Source organism: Corapipo altera, unplaced genomic scaffold, assembly GCF_003945725.1.
Source record: "Corapipo altera isolate COAL_440 unplaced genomic scaffold, ASM394572v1 2b, whole genome shotgun sequence".
Taxonomy (NCBI): domain Eukaryota; kingdom Metazoa; phylum Chordata; class Aves; order Passeriformes; family Pipridae; genus Corapipo; species Corapipo altera.
Window position 1 is genome coordinate 12,944,159 of NW_020884874.1, and position 17,200 is coordinate 12,961,358.

Genomic DNA, 17,200 nt, shown 5'->3' on the forward strand with positions numbered 1-17,200 from the left:
TAGAGGACAGGATTAATGCTGTAAAGATTGGAAACTAGGTGAGAAACTGGCTAATGAGGATCAAAGGCAAGGCAGAGTGCTGAGAGAGAAATAACTGATGGAGGTCCCAAAGAGTTGATCTGAAGACCAGTCTTGTATAGTGACTGTAGGAATAGATTTGGCACCTTCAGTGCTTCAGTAGGAAGAAGAATTAAAACAATCAGTTGACAAGAACTGGCTGACATTGAGAAATGCTGTGAAGCACAGAGTGCAATGTAGTGTCTGTAGCAACAGATGGGAAGAATTTGAGCAAGGTTGTGACAAAGTTGTTTCTAAATGAGTCTGTCTAGGTATTTCTGGTATTGATGGAGAAGTGCTAATGCCGTAGGACAGGACAACTTACCACCTCAGGATAGCACTTTGCTAGCAGTAGCAACAGAATTTTTTGGTCAGCTCAAGAGGGCCAAACAGAGCTTTTTCTCTTATGAGCTCCATAGCCTTGACAGAGTAACCTGGGTTTTGAACACACTGAACACAATTAGCCTTATATACAGTAATACAGAATCAAGTACAGCAGACAGCTGCTACTATATTAAATACTTATCACAAAAGCAAAAAGACACATGGCAACTGGAAGCTGATAGGGCAAACCAACAAAGAATTTGGAAAGGTAAAAGTGGGGAGGCGAAATTGATTTTGTAAACTTTTCTGTTGTGCTTCTCTTTTTTATATTAAGGACATTTAAAGGACAAGTGCTTTACCACTGTCTTGCCAAGTGATTGATATAAAGTAACTAGAAATGAAGCCCTCTTATCCCACAGTAAGGATGCTCACACAAAATTAGAGTAATGTAATATAAATGTTTTAACGTCACATAAAAATCTCTTTCCTACACAGATAAGATTAAAACAGATTGCAGGACTCATTCTACCTTGCACTTTTTAATTAGACAGACTGCTGGTACTGCAGGGGTACTGAACACAGGCTCGTTTTTTTCTCCTCGTCTGCTATCAGAGGTGACAAAGGGAAACAGAAGAGAAAGCAGTATTCCCATCTCCCTGGCACTCAGGAAAGAAAGAGAAGCCATTTCACACAAACATTTTGCCCTAAAAGGCATGTATTCAGAAAGGACAGCCTATTATTATTTTTTAATAATTATACCATTTGAGAAGCATGAAATCATGCAGATTTGTGCAAAAACAATATTTGCCTTAGAGCTGCATATGTCAGCCTCAGAGATTTCTCTGAAAATGCTATCAGTTTTCTATGTTTGTTTTATTCCACCAATGAATTCCAGGAAATCCATTGTTTCCCAAATTTTAACAGAATTTGTAGTGAGTTTTCCAGTAACCCCTCCTCATTTTTCTCCCCTGTAGGTAACCTCAGTATCTAAGAGGTAAGAAAACTTAGGACTTTCCCACTCACCACTGTCTTACCAGTTAAACTGTGCCCACCAGCAAATACCATGCAAGAACTGGAGAAGAGAGTGATGCTGTATGACTGAAATCATTGATCATTAGGTTTTTCGTATAGTAAAACGTTCAAGCAGTAGAACAGGATCTTTGAGAATCAACTGGAAAATACAGAAAATATGTCACATAATTCCTTCACATCATGGTTTCCATGCAACATTTGCAATTCAGTATAAGCAATAGTAATGGGTAGTATTTCATCTGAGTTATTTCATATTGAGGGTGCAATCAGGCATCAGGAAATGAGGAGTATGGCCTTTCTGCCATGCATGAAATGACAGGAAATGCTTCCTTTGACTTCTCTGTTTTCACCAAATGGCAGTGAGACCAGTGTCAGGTTTTCACTGGTGTTCAGGCAAGCCAGACACTTCTTGCTTTGGGTTCTGGCTGGCATGAGCGACAGTGATGTGTTGAGACATGCCTATAAGTCAAGCCTCCTTCATCTAGTGATGATCAAAGATGTGGAAGAACTAGCTACACATTTCATTTTGCATCCCAGCTGATTTCAGGGGGCAGGATAGGACTGTAAGTCACCACTTTAGACTGCATCCTCATGGTTTGCCTTAGAAATAGCTGGAGGTAATTAAAGTGTGAAGATAATGCAATCCTGCTGGTAGTGGACTGACTTGCTGCCCAGAAGTTATCATCATTACTGAAGCTGTCCAGCATCCCTCGGTACCCTTCTCAGAAAGAGAACCAACACTTCTACTCAGGCATTCCAGCTTCAGCAGTTGATGAGCTGAGAAGGAATGCTAAACTGTATGTCAGTGGTTTGGGTCTCTTTGGAGATCTCCAGATTAAAAATTTCAGAGATCTGGCAGGACATATATAGGTTCAGGTGGATTAGTTTTATCTGTTCAAATACAGTCTGGAAAACTCACAGCAGCCCTTCTAGTGTGTGGGGTCATTTGAGGTTACAAAATATGGTGTTTCACTGTTGGTGGTTGCTCCAATTTCTGTTGATGAAAAAGATGTATCATCAGCTGCCTAGAGCTTAGTACTATAGTATGTTTGAAAAGATATGTACTCCTGAGAAATACTCTGCCCATAACTTCCAGCTAGTATCAGTGATCAGTCAACAGTCAGGTCTTTATCTCTCACCCCTGAAGGTAGACAGCAGAAGTTGAGACTGAACCAGCAGATCACTCTCTTCACAAAGAGCAGGTCAAACCCTGATTCCCAAATGGACATCTTACTCATAGGCTGGAACAAAAATAGTCAGCGATAGTTTGAGTCGCAGTCCCGATGTAAGACAGACTAGGTCAGATCCTCACGGGTCTGATTGGAGGGAATCATCAGAGAGCACTATGAGCTATGACTAGGATGCTGGCTCCCATTCCTATTAATAAAGTAACAGGATGTAATATACAGCTATGCAAGTGAAAGCGCTGTGTGAATTCACAGCTCTCAGAGCTCTCAACCATTCTGGTGCTGCTGGTGGCTGGAGAGTGTGTGCATCCCACAGCACAACTTCTGCACTTGGTCACAGTGAACTTCATTTGCTATATTGGGAGTAAAAATAGAAAACTATGGAAAGAAGCTCAGCCTCTTGATCGATTTATCAAACCAAGTGGAAACGTCTGTTTGCTATATAAAAGATAATGAGAGAAATTTGATTTTAAGTCCCTTCGCTCAGCCTGCTCAGGTATTCATGTGTGAAATTACCCAGGGGAAAAAGCCGTAAGTCAGCGAAGGAACCCCTATTGGCCTTAACTTTGATGGGCTGTGCAGCATATGCTACAAACTGAATTAGTCTGGAAAACAAAGAAGCTCATTGCACTGCACAGACCTACCGAGGGGAATAAGATGGTGGAGGGAACTGCCTGTCTGGAGAGCATGAAGGGTGTCAACAGAAATAGGGGACTTCATGAATTCCACCTCATGTGTACATTTTTCCCTTTCTTCATCAATGGGATTCTAAGGAGATCACTTTTCTCTGAGATTTAAAACTTGAGTTAATAGACCTGATTTCTTTATGCATTTTTGTCAAAATGTGGAGAATTCCCAGACAAGGTAGAGAAAAAGGTAGTTATTCCATTTCATACTTCGTCACTGAACATATGAAACATGACAATTATAAATTTTCAGTTAGTACTATGAAAAAAAATCCTTTTAAAGTCATAAAAAGCAGAGTTGGGTTGCCATAGGCTAGGAACTGGGATTCATATTATCTACCAAGAGATTCAGTCTGTGGCTGCTGTTTTGAAATACAAATGGAACTGGAGTGCTGCAGCTCCAATAGTCTGCTCCTGCAACTCTTTCCAGTTCAATGGACTGAGTTAAAGAGAATTTGGATTTTCATAAGCGTTGTAATAATGGTCACGATCACTATCATGATGGCTGAGCGAAAAACCAAAATTATCAAATTGAGTTTCTTTGTCTGTGTAGGCTTTGCGTCTGTCTTGTTTTGTCACTTTGGATATTGTTTTGCCCCAGTGTCAGTGGTAACATGGACGTGGACATCTGTGACAGTCATAAATACTTGTCTGTGGCTTCCCTTGTCAGGAGTCAGTCAGTCAGTCAGCATAGTATTTCCTAGGTGTGATACAGTGATTCTTCCATGCCCTTTCTTCAGGCTTTCCCTTCTAAATTCATGATCTGTACACTGAAGAATGACTCGCTTTCTCCAGACCCAGGCAGAAATTTACTGCCTTTTAAACCATTTTTCTTTCTATTTTTTCTTCTACTGTTACTGTCTAATCACTATTCAAGATAATGAAATCAGATGCACTCTTGCTTCCCCATCAACAAATTTCTTTTGCACCCACCTTTCTAAGTCAGTTACTTTAAAGCATTAGAGTCTTAAAGGGGAAAAAGTGTTTTACCCCTAATGATTTAAGGATGTATGAAAGACTGATTTCACATGGAGAGATAATAAGAAGAAAAAGATAAAAACCAGTAGGGAATAAATTTTGAAAGTTTTAACAGTTCGTTATGGATTTTTAAGGATCCTAAGTTTTCAGCTGCTACCTTTATGTTCATCTGCTTTATTTTAGGAATCTTGTGATGCTTGACTTACTCCCAAAATGTGTAATTTTGATTCACTTACAACAAAAATACTGTATATAAGCTACATTTTGTTTTGTAAACTTCATCCACACTTGTATGTAGCACTGCAGGTATGTCTGGGTTCTTTTCTAATGTCGAAGAATTTCCGCATGGATAACAGAAAGTTAGAGTGATTCCACCGTATATTTTCCGTGGTCAGCTGAACCGTACTGGTTTTCTGGTGGGGTTTTGCAGTAGCGCATGCTGGAGTGAGGAGCAAGACCCCTATTCCTGCAACTAAACCATCAGGTGCCATTAGCTCTTCTACTAAGCCTGACTTGGCAAATGCATTCAGGTACTGGGTCCCTAAGGAACATCTCTTAGATAAACACCAAAAACATTCACTCACCCAGAATCAGTGCTTGTTTTGATAGACTGAGCAAATCTTGTTAGACATGTTATCGTGATGCATTTGTCTAGGTTTTGCTTTGTATGTTTATCTGCAAATTGACAGGCACCTAAAATGTGCCTCTTACATGCTGATAGTTAATGGTAGTTTAGTGTAAGAAATTTTCACCACAGGTGCTAATAGTATCTAGAAAAGGCATGTTTTTGCGTTTTCCTAAATTTTTAATGTTTGTAAATATCATTAAGTGATCCATATTGAATACTAGTGGTTGTGAAAGCAGTTATAGACACCCAGATATCAGAGCAGAGCAGACATTGTGAGAGCTGTAGGGCTGATTTAACTGTTTCATTTGACTACTCAGTAAACTTTGGCAGATGCTTTTCACATTAGTGATGAAATCTGAAATGTTGTAAGTAAGGCACTTTGCAAATGAGATCTTTGCCTTCTCCTCAGAGGATGATATCCCTATTTCCCATTTTTATTCTGTAAACTCATCTTTATTCAGTAACCAAGTGTTATTATCTCTTTTAAATAGGTAAGAAACTGAGAGTCCTCTAAAGTCATTGTGATTCACGAAAGAAATTCACAGGTTAAAAGTCATACCCAGGACTCAAGAGTGTTAGATCATTGAACTAATGACAAAGTCATCTGGTCTCTCAATAAGCTTCATGATAAGCAAGTTTATGTACATATGTACCTATATGTGTAGATGCAAAATCTGTAGTGAAACTATTTAATGATATAGAAACATGAGTTGGTTTTTATGTTGTTTACTCTAGTGTGTGTGACACTCATTAGCTAATCTGAGCTAAACAGTTTCTGATCATGTTACTCTTTGAATAGCTTACAGTTATCCTGTTTAGTATGGAAGAAAGAAGGACTTGGAGAGACATACCAATCTGGATATTTTAAAAATATTTTTTCTTAGCGGATATGCATTTCTGTAGAAAGTAAGAGATAAGTCAGAAAAATGAAGGACAGTATTCTCAAGTGGAGAGAAGAATTGTACACTTCCTGAGAGCCTGCAGTTGTGTAGAGAGTAGCAATGAAAAGTGATCTTCCCTCACTTCATTTTTTAGGAATAGCTCTTTTACTGTTTTTGAATGTGTTTCTTTTTTCTGTCTCTTAATAGTGAATCTCAGTGGATGAGTTTTGCAGGTCAAGATAAAAAAACCCTCCAAAACCTACATGTAGACAGCAGTACAGTGTGCCTGGAAATCCTATCTTCAATAAAATACAAGTATTTCAGCTAGAGTCTGAGGAACGCAGTACAGTGCGTTCCTTACAACAGATTTTGTATTTGGAAAATTCTGTCTGCATCTTTCCATCACACTAGTGGAGTCACTGCTGTTTTAATAGGAGGAAAATGCCCATTGATTTCAAAGGGTTTTGAATCAGTCTGACGGGGTATTGACAAAAACCAGAGATTTCTCATATACCTGCAGCATATGTTCCTATATTAACCTTGCTAACTACCCTTCTACTTCAATGTGGCAGAGAGATGCTGCAGAAAGCAATTCAACCTGAACCTTGTTTCTAAGGAAGATAAAGATGGAACTGTCATAGTGCTGTCAGGATCCAGGTCTTTTTTGGACTAGCTGTGCACAGATACCAAAGACAAATGATTCACAGACCTTTGTTCAGATTTCCCCAAGCTATGTCCAAACCCTTTCTCCCAGGCTGGAGATCTGCCATGAGGGAGGACACTAGGATGGCAAAAGACCCTGCTGGCAGGAAGCCCCTGAGAGAGGAATGAGAGGGATGGTCAGGAGGAGGGGGATATGGTAGAGCTGGAGTGACGAACCAAAGTGAAAGTGAATTGATTTTGTCTGGGCAGCTCCTAGAGCAAGAAAAAGAGCACATTTAGCTGCTGGAAGCCCCACAGATTCCTCACAACAGGACACGAGACAATCACAAATCTGGCTGGCGCTCTGGCTATGCAGTAGAGCAAGCCAACTGGCTGTCTAGGGTGAGAAATTCAAGCATAAGGTGGGAATGAGGGATAGTGGGAAACTAGGGATGGGAAATTGAATGCATTTGGCTCCTGAGTTTTGCTTGAGCTTAGCCAACCTCACTGTTGCCAAGTGATGCTCAAGTTTAAATGCAAGGTGAAAGAGAGGAAGAAAGTGCAGACAGAAAAACTGAACTATAAATGGAAGGGAGAAATGAACTGGAAGCTGCTTTGAAATTATGGACTTGGGTTTGATTGCCACCTGGGGGAGATCTAAGCCTAAACAGTTCTATCAGACCTGTGTCAGATGGCAGGAATCCGTCAACAGATGCAGGGTGAGGCTCAACACTGTCTTTGTGACTGGTGGGACAGCTGGATGGCTTCATCAAATTTACTGCCACACAATACATGAGGACCTGGTGACATACCTGCAAAAAAAACCAATTAATAGCCGATGAAAAGCAGAACTGTTTCTACCCTCTAATCCTTCTTACATGTTTAAGCTTTCCCCATTTTGTTGCTTTCCCTCTGAAACACGCACACTGGATGTGGGAAGCATAGGTTACATGTCCAAAGCTTTCAAAGATACTGAGGATTCTGTAAAAAGGCCAAATGCTTCCTCAGGCAGGAAGTTGGATGGAGGTTTTGTAGGATTATGAAATGGTAACAAATTAACATCACTACAGAGCCAGCTTAAGTAAAATTTGTTTTCTCCACAATGATGATTTCTTTAAGTATAAAAAACAGAATTGCTCAAAAACTTTCAAGTAATATAGTTCGGTCTATTCATTTTGTGCCATGGTGAAGGGATCCAGAGGAAACAAATGGAGCATCCATCAAGGCAGAGTCAGTCATGACTGAAAAACAGATTTGCAGACACCTTCCTGTAAACTAGTCAAGTACCTCATGGAGAAGCTAGTAATAGGTTGCAGCTAGTTCATAGTGCTCAAGTACAGATTCCTAAAAATTGCAGAATACAGGCACTTCTGAAAGTCTCACTGAATACAAATCAGTTATATCCCCAACAAGCTGTCTATGCAATTTGTCATTCATGGTTTCTCCTACACAGCATGCGTGAAGAAATAACTTGTAGTCTAGGATCAGGAGACAAGTCATATGGGCTTAAAGCCATTTTTGTGCCCCTTGTAGCAAGAACACAGTATCTGAAGCTAATATCCAAGGGTCTTTGCTTTTGAAACCCTGCCTTTGCCTTTAGTTTTATCTGCAAGGACTAACAGATTGCCAAAAAGGTTCTTTGTGTTGTATTTTTAGTCCAGACACAAGTCTGCATATGTCTGAAAATTCAGTCTGACCTCTGATCTAGTGAAGCTGTGCCAAAATACGTGTACTTGAGCTTTCAGTTAACTGCCCTCCATACGTGCTTTCAAACCTCATGGTGTCGACCCAGAGCATGTTTCACAGCAGAAGTTCATCCTGTCCAAACTCACATTACATTTTCTAGCATGTACTTTCTATTCACAAGCAAGAGAAGCTGCAGGCAAGCTTTTAAAGTACCTTCATTAAAATATATTTTAAGTGTATATATGTTTTAAATGCTTATTGAAATGTTTATTTGATGATATTTTTATATTACCAACAGCATGTTGTACTTCACAGACTTATGGTTTTGCTGTAATTAACATCAGATTTGTCCACTACCTGTCAGACATTTTTAGATGATGGTACCTCAACACTGGAGCTAGAGAAACTTGGACTAAGAGAAGTAATTGGTTTGTCTAAAAGCACAGCAAAATCAGTTTTGGATCTGTGACCATAACCCAGCTTTCCCAAGTCCCACCTGGGACTTAATATGCCTGGCCCACAGGAAGGCACCGATTAGCTCTTGGTTATGGAGGACAGGGGAATTGATGGGTTAAATCAACTTTCAAAGAGTCATTCCCATAAAAAGTCAACATCGAAGTGATAGGGATGTTGTGTGCAGTGCATGCCAAAACAAGGATCTGTACCTACCCCATCTGTGCATCTTGATGAACACAGGGTGACTGGTGCTGTGTGTAATGACTGTACTCTTATTTCTACTTAGTTTTCAGGACTTTACTTGTTGTCATTCTTCACTATCCTTGTTGGGCTGATGCTCTACTCCTCCACGTCCACCTACGTAGCCCAGGATCCTCGGGTGTACAAGCAGTTTCGAAACCCTTCAGGACCTGTTGTAGACCTGCCAGCCACTGGCCAGCTGGAGCCTTCGGTGACATACACCAGCCTGGGGCAGGAGACAGAAGAGGAGCCTCACGTTAGAGTTGCTTAAACCCAGGGCTGTTGATCACCTACTGACAGTGGAGCTCGTATATCCATTATCTCTGTATTGTACATAGAGAAAGGTATTTACCAGGTGCAGTTACACTGGTGAGCTGCAAGGTAGCAAATAATGAAAGCTCATAAAAACACAAATTAATTGTTACAGGGTGTTCATTGCAAGGAGATGCCATCCCTCGTTTATGATATGAGCAGCATGTTTGCAATACAAACTGCTGTGTATGAATCAGTTAATGTCAACCTACCTGTGAAAGATATTCAATATATAAGATTAAATTACAAAAAGAAATTCATAAAAGGGTGTTTCTGCACTCACTGAGCGATATTATGCCTAAGCCACACCAGTTGTGGAAAAAAATGCCTTTTTACAGCAAATACACTTTGTGCGGTCACTGTTATTTTCTCTCTAAGATTTGTTTGTTTGCACAAAACAGATGGCTTAATCGTGATAGCAGCAGCCTGACACATTTTTGCTAGCACCTTGGATTTGGTGAGGAAAATACAATGAGTTCATCTGTGCTATCTGTCTAGTTGCCCTTTCTAGGTAATCTGTTCCATGAATCCGGAGAAGGGACAACTTAAAATATCCGTCTCTATTCTAGGAATAGGTATAAGGCAAGCATTTTAGCCTTTCTATATTTGCAGAAGTGAAGTACTCAAGCATTGACCTCTCTATGATCCATGGCAGATTTCCTAGTGGTTGAGGTTCTGCATCAGGTTAGTTAGAAACTAACAGGGAGTTAGTTTCTCTGCAGTCATTACTTAACAAAGATTTCTTACTTTTTAAATTTTAATCTGTAAAAAGAAAAACACATTTTCTAGTTTCCTATGTATTGTACCTCTCCATGGTAAGATGACATATCGCGTGGATCAGGGCACTTATTTTAGATACTCAGTGCATTGAGGGCGCCTTCTGCTGTTCCAGTTTGCTTAGTCTCCTACGGTTCATTATTCTAATGACAGCTATTTAGAAATGTGTCAGTTTTTTACCAAAACCCACAAATTGTAAAAATCAGGAAGATTAAGTGAGAAACTCATGAGCAGAAAAACTGGACCATCTGCTGGTGTTGCTGCAGTAGTGCCAAGGCATTCATACCGGCAGGGTGCAGCCACCTACTTTTATTAACTATGAGATGAGCAGAAGAATTCAGCAGTTTTCTTACATTCCTGGGGACATGTGAAAACAGTAAGGGTGTGCTCCATGCTTCTGTACACAACTGTACTTCTGCCTCAGGAGCCTTATCAGAACTGGGGAAATCTTAGTCACCACCATCAAAAATCCATCTTTGCCTGTATGTTTGCTCTTCTGAGAGCCAAATAAAAGGGAATCATTATTTCGATATCCTTAATCTATTTTTAATTTAAAATTAAGGAAGAAGGGATGATCTTATGTCTAACAGATAGGTGAGGCATCTAGGAGAGCTTGGTTTTATTCACAGATCTGCCACATCTTTACATGATCCTTGGGGCATGACTTACCTTCTGTGTGGCTGAGTTTCCCAATCTGTATATACGGGAATAATGATATTTTACCTACCTCACAGGGGTGCCATGGGACCAAGTTATTTTAAAATGCTTCAGGATCTTCAGGAGGGAGTTAAGAAGAACATAATAGTGCTGTAAATGCGTGTATACATTCATTGTATTTGAGAATGGAGTTTATGGCACAGTTGATGAATATTTTGCTTGTGGGCATAGAAGGTGAATTTGATTTGAATGTTATTCTGCTGAAAAAGACTGTCTCAAGTGAAAATGTAGGCCTTCATATTTGAAAAATACAGCTTACCTATTTCTATTTTAAAAAAAGAAGAAAAAAATCAATCTGTACTCTGGAGATTAGAAAGGTCACACAGTTCAACCAAGCAGGATGAATTTCTGCTGAGGTAACATTGATCTTTTATAGACCTGTTCTGCTTTAATATAGAAGGAACTTCCCTGAAGCAGACTGGGAGAAGTGTATATATGCATAATATACAGGAAGCGGCAAATGCCAAAATGCTGTTGAACAGCAGAAGTATGTTGTATCTTACTCTTGCTGTGGAGAAGAAGTGATTTCTTTCCTGCTGTGTTTAGGCTGTCTGCCATGATCCTGATGCACCTGAGGGAAGGTTCTGCAGTATTGCCAAATCATGCCCAAAGCCATCCCAAAAGCTTTGGTTAAGATGGCTTGGTACTAAACTAACAAATATATGATTTTTTTTTCCCTGCCTTCTGTTTATTTAATCTTTTTAGCACTCATGTTTCCAAACTTTTTTTCTTAAACCATTAGAACAAAAACATGCCTAAACAACAAAACAGAACCAGATCCCCACAGGAAAACGGAGTCCATATTCTGGGGATATTAAGGAAAGTCTAAATTTAAAAAAAAAAAAAAAAAAATCACACAAGAGAGATTACCTGATACTTCAGGGTAAGATACTTGGGTCAAGCCCTGTGAGAGCTTCGACTTGAGGTGGATTTCATACATTGCCCAGGAGCAGGGGCTCTGATTACAACCACCACAGCTCCCTCAGGTACCTGGAGGCGCACTGGTGGGCACCTGTCATCTCAGTCTTTTTTGCTACCTTTTGTACCAATTAAATACCTTTCTCTGAACGTTAGTCCCTGTGTTGGTCTGAGAACCTTGAGGATTGTGTGTATGTGTGTTTCATGTTTACAGTTCCTTCCTTTTGCATAACTATTTTGATTAATTTTGGTATTAGTATTTATTTTTAAGCCAAATGTTTGTAGTCCTTCGGCTTCCCCCTCCTCATTTTTTTTACACTAACTTGTAGATGTTTGTTAGAGTCTTTTCTGAAACAGCTGGGCAGGAGGCATCGCCCAGCCAAGTCACTGGGCTGGGAGTTTTTCTTTACAAGGGTTTGCAATCCCCGGGTGGCTGAGAGGTGTCACCTGAAGCGATTTTAGTAGGCTCTTTTAAAAGGCTCTGTTGTACGGGAATAAGTCAAGAATGTCTCAGTGTGACTCTGTGACCAGCCACCATCCCCTGTGCTACTTGCTCAGGAGTTTGATGTGCAAAGTGGGGCTGCCTGAGTTTCCTGATAAACAAGGCGGATACTCAGATTAGCACTGGTATGTTAGTGCTGGATGGACCTCAAAGGAAAACAGTAGTATAGCTTTACAAGTAACTATGTTGACTGAAAAACTGGGGTCTTGTGAAGGAAGACGTTACTTCTGCCTGCTCGTTCTCTGCAGTGGGAGACCTCAGTACACACCAGCAAAGGCTCAGCTATCTAACCGGCAGCTACTCTCCGTGTTGCGTAGGACGTCTCTAGCTCTTTGTAGCTCCTTGCCTGAACAAACTGAACCTCTGTTATAGTGCTGGCTCTGGGCAGCCCTTAGTAAGACTGATGTAATTTTCTGCTACTGGATGAAAACCTTCACTGGGAAACAGACCTTGTCTTTGTTCCAGCTATAAAGTTTAAAAACACACAACAATAGACCAAGCAATTGAAAATTTTGCACCACTGTGTCATAAGAAGAAGTTTCAATGTATAGTGTAGAGATTGCTAACTTGTGCTATTAACATTTTGACAAGCGTGTAGTATCATTTTCTTTCCTTTTTTTTTAAACCATTTAGTATTCCTGAGCTAGCTACAAATAAAAATTTTACCCCATGGGTAGGATTTTATTGTTAAATGCCATAATAAAGCACACTAATCTTGACACTGCAGATGGAAGTATGAACCAAAACCAAAACCAGGCAAACAAAATCCCAACCCCAAATCCTGCATTGAAAAGCTGAACAAACCTTTCTCCATTTTGATATTTGCATGCACCTATATGGACTGGCTGTGGCAATGTAATGCCTGTAATAATGTTTTCAAATAAAAAAATAAATGCTTTATGAAAGCGCGGTCATTGGTTTCTTGCCTGTTTCCGTTCTGCTGTCTTTACCTAAAATGATTTTTCAGAAGAGTGTATCTTGGCTGCAGGACATCATTTTTCACTGTACTGAGGACTTCCTCCCCTTGTGAGGTGGTTATCTGCAACTCCTTCCTAGGTGTCTAAGAACAGATGCCACTGGGTGTCCTTAGGTATCTTGCCTGGCCCAGTAGTGCTGATCCAGAAGGATAAGGGGACTCCTTGCACATGGTCTGTCTTAACTTGCTATTCACCTATGACTAGCTCAGGTATTCTGATAGTCATTGCCCTCATTTGAGCACAAAAGCACTCTCCCCACTGCCTTCCAGAAATTATTAATTAGTCTAGAATTAATCTGAGGATATTAATCAGTCTGGAATTAATGTGGCACATGTTGAAGGACTTCTCTGGCAGAGGTTACTGAGTGCCTGCAGCTACCTTTCCCAGATCTCCCTCCTGACTGCTCTGCCCTGCGCTGCAGCACTGTTCCCAGTGGAGTCTTGAAAAGGAAAAAGAAAAGATGGGTACAAAAATTAGGCATTGGGGAAAAGGAGTGTCAGGAGGAGCAGAATTAGGAAAAGAAAGAAAATGAGGCTTTGACTCCTTTAAAGTCCACAGGGAAAGGAAAGGAAGATCCTAGGTGTATGAGAGCAAGGGATTTTGTGAACATATATTCATTCACCTCTAAGAATATTTGCCAGCATATGCATCTCTCCATCCCTCTGTGCCTGATATCTCCGTGGGAAACTTGGCATCAGTATTTCTCACATACTTCATTGCTGGGAGTAAAAAAGGGAATGGAGAGTGGTGAGCTCATTTCCAACCTCTCCCGGCACAGTGACTGCACAGAGCCCCAAACATTTCAAAGCCAGCAGTGCTGCACCCATGTGCTGATTGATATCTGATTTTCCAGTGTGAATGTCTCCTAAGTTATGGAGAACTCCAGAAACTGAGTTAGTGCATGGCTTTATCATGCTAACAGTTGATTTGCATTTTCTTCCAAATCTGCTCAAGACTCTCTCTGGCATTACAAAATTATCCTTTTATTGCCTGGCTAGAATTCAGCCTGTGTGCTTGAGTCATATGCATAGTAATTGCTTGGAATTACCCTAAAAATAGATCATAAATAGGCATTAATGAATCTTTCTGTTCTTCAACCAAACATGTTTTAACCCTGAAGGACACTCAATCAGCTTAAAGCTGCCAGTCTCCCTTTGTTTTTGTTTATTTAGAACTAATTCTTCAAAACATTACAAACCCAAAGCTGAGTGCTTAACAGCAGTATGATGTGGCATACAAATAAGAAAGCAGTGCTTTTTACAGTTAGAAAAGTTGTTTTATTACATCTGCTCTGCAATTATAAGCAAAGAAAAAATAAATAAACCAAACCTTTGCAAAAGGGAGCACCTCTGCTGGCACAGTCATAGCCTCGTTCCCACAGCAATTGCAAAGTGGGTACCACATGCCAGCAATGCAGCAGTGATGATAATACTGGAGTAGAGCATTGTCCATGCCATCCTTCTCAAATCTGAAGTGAAAAGTCAGTGCTCTGTGCAGTCTGTTTTGTTGTAAAACTATACATTTGTTACTATTTGTGGGTAATTTTTTTTCTTATCCTAGAAGTTCCATTTTTAATTGAAAAGAATGCCCTGAGTTCCTCTGGTATTCATGAGGTCAGAATTTACTCCTTTATGAATAGTCTAATGTTGTGGAATCTCCTTAAGAATACGGATATTGTCAATCCTAAATGCTATACAAATATTTGTAAGTTGACACTATGTGAAGCTGATTTTATTTGGATTTATAAATTTTATTGTACTTAGATTCTGATTTATAACCTTGAGATATAGTTGCCTTTTTTATAAAACTTATTATGTTCTATGCCCTCAGGCCTAATGCTATGCTGGTCTTAATAATGCATTATTAATTCCTTACTGCTAAATACATTATTTATACTAACTACAGCTTTTTATTCCCCAAGTCTTGGTAGCAGCAAACTCCTCAGATTTTAACATAACTGCAAAGTTGTCAGTTTGAAATTTTCCCCTCCTTCCCATGTGCAATATGTACACACTTGTCAAAAGCAAAACATTGGATTTACCATGGTTAAATAAAGACTTTTTTTATTCTAGATCTTACCAAAGCATAGAAAGATAAAGAACATGTGCTGAGTTTAGATGATCACTGAGCACTGGAACACTAAGCGATTCCTCAACAATGCTAGAGATGCTTTGCATACAGAATAGCTTGGATTTTTACAGGTGCAGAATGCCTGCAAGCCCATGGATAACGTTATATGAGGTCATGCATATTTAACTTCACACTGCCTATAGTAGTTGGCATCATAGAAGCCTGGCTTCTAGTCAGATCCATAGACACTAGCAATCAGCATTTGCATGTTCTTAAAATGACCGCTTGCCTAAATGAACTTCCTAAGTGAGAAGGAGAAAAAGAATGGACTAATCACAACAATAATCTGAAGAGCCTCATTACATGACTCCCTGTGAGCTGTGGCTTGAATTATCTAATGTAGTTCTTAGCATTAAACAGATTTCCACATACTAAATAGGTCACACATGAATGCAACCACTGGAGTGAATTTCATAAATCTTTATGTACCCATACCTCATCTGTGAGCCTACACTGTAACTAAACAGAAAGGGGAGTACCCACAAAACAGTACCCACAACTTTGTTCATTTAAAAGTGTTGCGGCAGGATTTTTTTAATTACTAAGTTGATGAGGAAGCCTGGTGCTGCAGGATCTGCTTCAACTTTTCATCCTCAGAGGACACCACCTCCTTTGGCCACACCGGCCAGCAGAGCATTTGAAAAATCCAAAATTTGAGTCTTTATTTTAGTATTGAGATTTAATACAACATAAAACAAAAGGGAACAGGGATTGAAAGTGAAACAGGTATGTATTGAAAGAAGAGTATAGCACCTGGCTTCCTAGTACCTGTCCTCTGTTACACAATGTGTCTGACAATCTTTTTCCCCTTCGCCATCTACCAATCTCCATGTGGCCAAAACAACTGCTAAGCTCATCTTCACCCTTTAGATCTAAATTAGTCACACTCCCTTCTGAGTCCCTGACCTAAATGAATCCACTCACAGCTTCAAGACCCATAGCTGTCCTGCCTCTCCCTCCTAGTCTGGCCCATAGCGTGTGTCCTCTGCCTGCTCGCTGACCTTGCATACAAATATCTTGCTCCTTTCTTTATTGCTGGTGTAGTCCAGCCAAATGGGCTCCTGGCCTCAACATGGAGGCTACTGCTCACCAAATATTTGAACAGGAGCTTCTTTCAGTATCTGTATGAATGTCAGATTCCAGACCCACTCCATTGCAACTGAAGATTTAAAAAAAAAAAAATAAAATTAAAATACTTCCCCTTCTACTGTATGATATTCAACCAATGGCATACCAATGCTATGAAACCAATCATAAGAGATTGAAAAAACTAGGTGCATTTGTCTGCCATTTAACTTATGGTGAAGGTGAAAAAAGGGTGGATGATTGAGGATGAGCTACAGGTACCCTTCAGGTCTTTGGCTCTAAGAAGTCAGTAACATAATTAGTCATATCAGGCTGTGAAGTGACATTTGGACTGAACAAGTGAGGGTAATCCAAATCATCCTGTCCTATTGGAAAAGATAAACATAAAAGGCAAAATGCCTCTCCTGCTTGTAATTATTTGAATTATTAACCAAGATGGCACTCACTATCCATTCACATACACAGAGATTGGCTTCCTCTCCTGCAGCTCTTGTTTTCCACTCCAGCCTCTCCATGGCTGATCTCACTAAGGAAAGAGTTAATTCCATTAAAAAAAAATAAGAGAGAAAAGTAAAGGGCAATATTTATCAAAGTATAACTGCTTCTCTTTCTCCTTGTACAAATGCTTCCTTTGAGCTACGTTTGATGCAGACATGAACTGTGGTTGAGATGGCATTTGTCATCACAGGCTGGGAGCAGGACTCACAGTACTCAGCCCCTAAACCTCAATCTTCACTTCTACTGCAGACCTCAATTCATGACAGACGGAGAAACAGACCCAGCTGAGCTCTTTTTATTACCACTGAGTGTAGGAGGAAGGATGTATGCTCAAGACAGCATGAGAAAGCTTGTGCTGCTACAGCTACTTGAGTTCAGATTTTGTGGCTAGATATAGGGCCGCACTCAGCAGAGCTGGCAGCATGGCACCTTCCATAGGTTTACTTTAATTTTAAGATGCTGAGCTAAAGAAAGTAATTGGAGCAA

General features: G+C 40.0%; 1 protein-coding gene across 1 annotated transcript in view; it reads left to right on the top strand.

The window, feature by feature from the left end:
- The window catches only part of SLC35F1 (solute carrier family 35 member F1), a 240,198-nt gene extending 227,267 nt beyond the window's left edge, over positions 1-12,931 (top strand). Inside the window, exon 8 of the mRNA XM_027634083.1 lies at positions 8,844-12,931. Within this exon, the coding sequence (XP_027489884.1) occupies positions 8,844-9,068 (225 nt within the window). The 3' untranslated portion in view covers positions 9,069-12,931. The remainder of the gene's footprint in view (positions 1-8,843) is intronic.
- Positions 12,932-17,200: the final 4,269 nt, after the last annotated feature.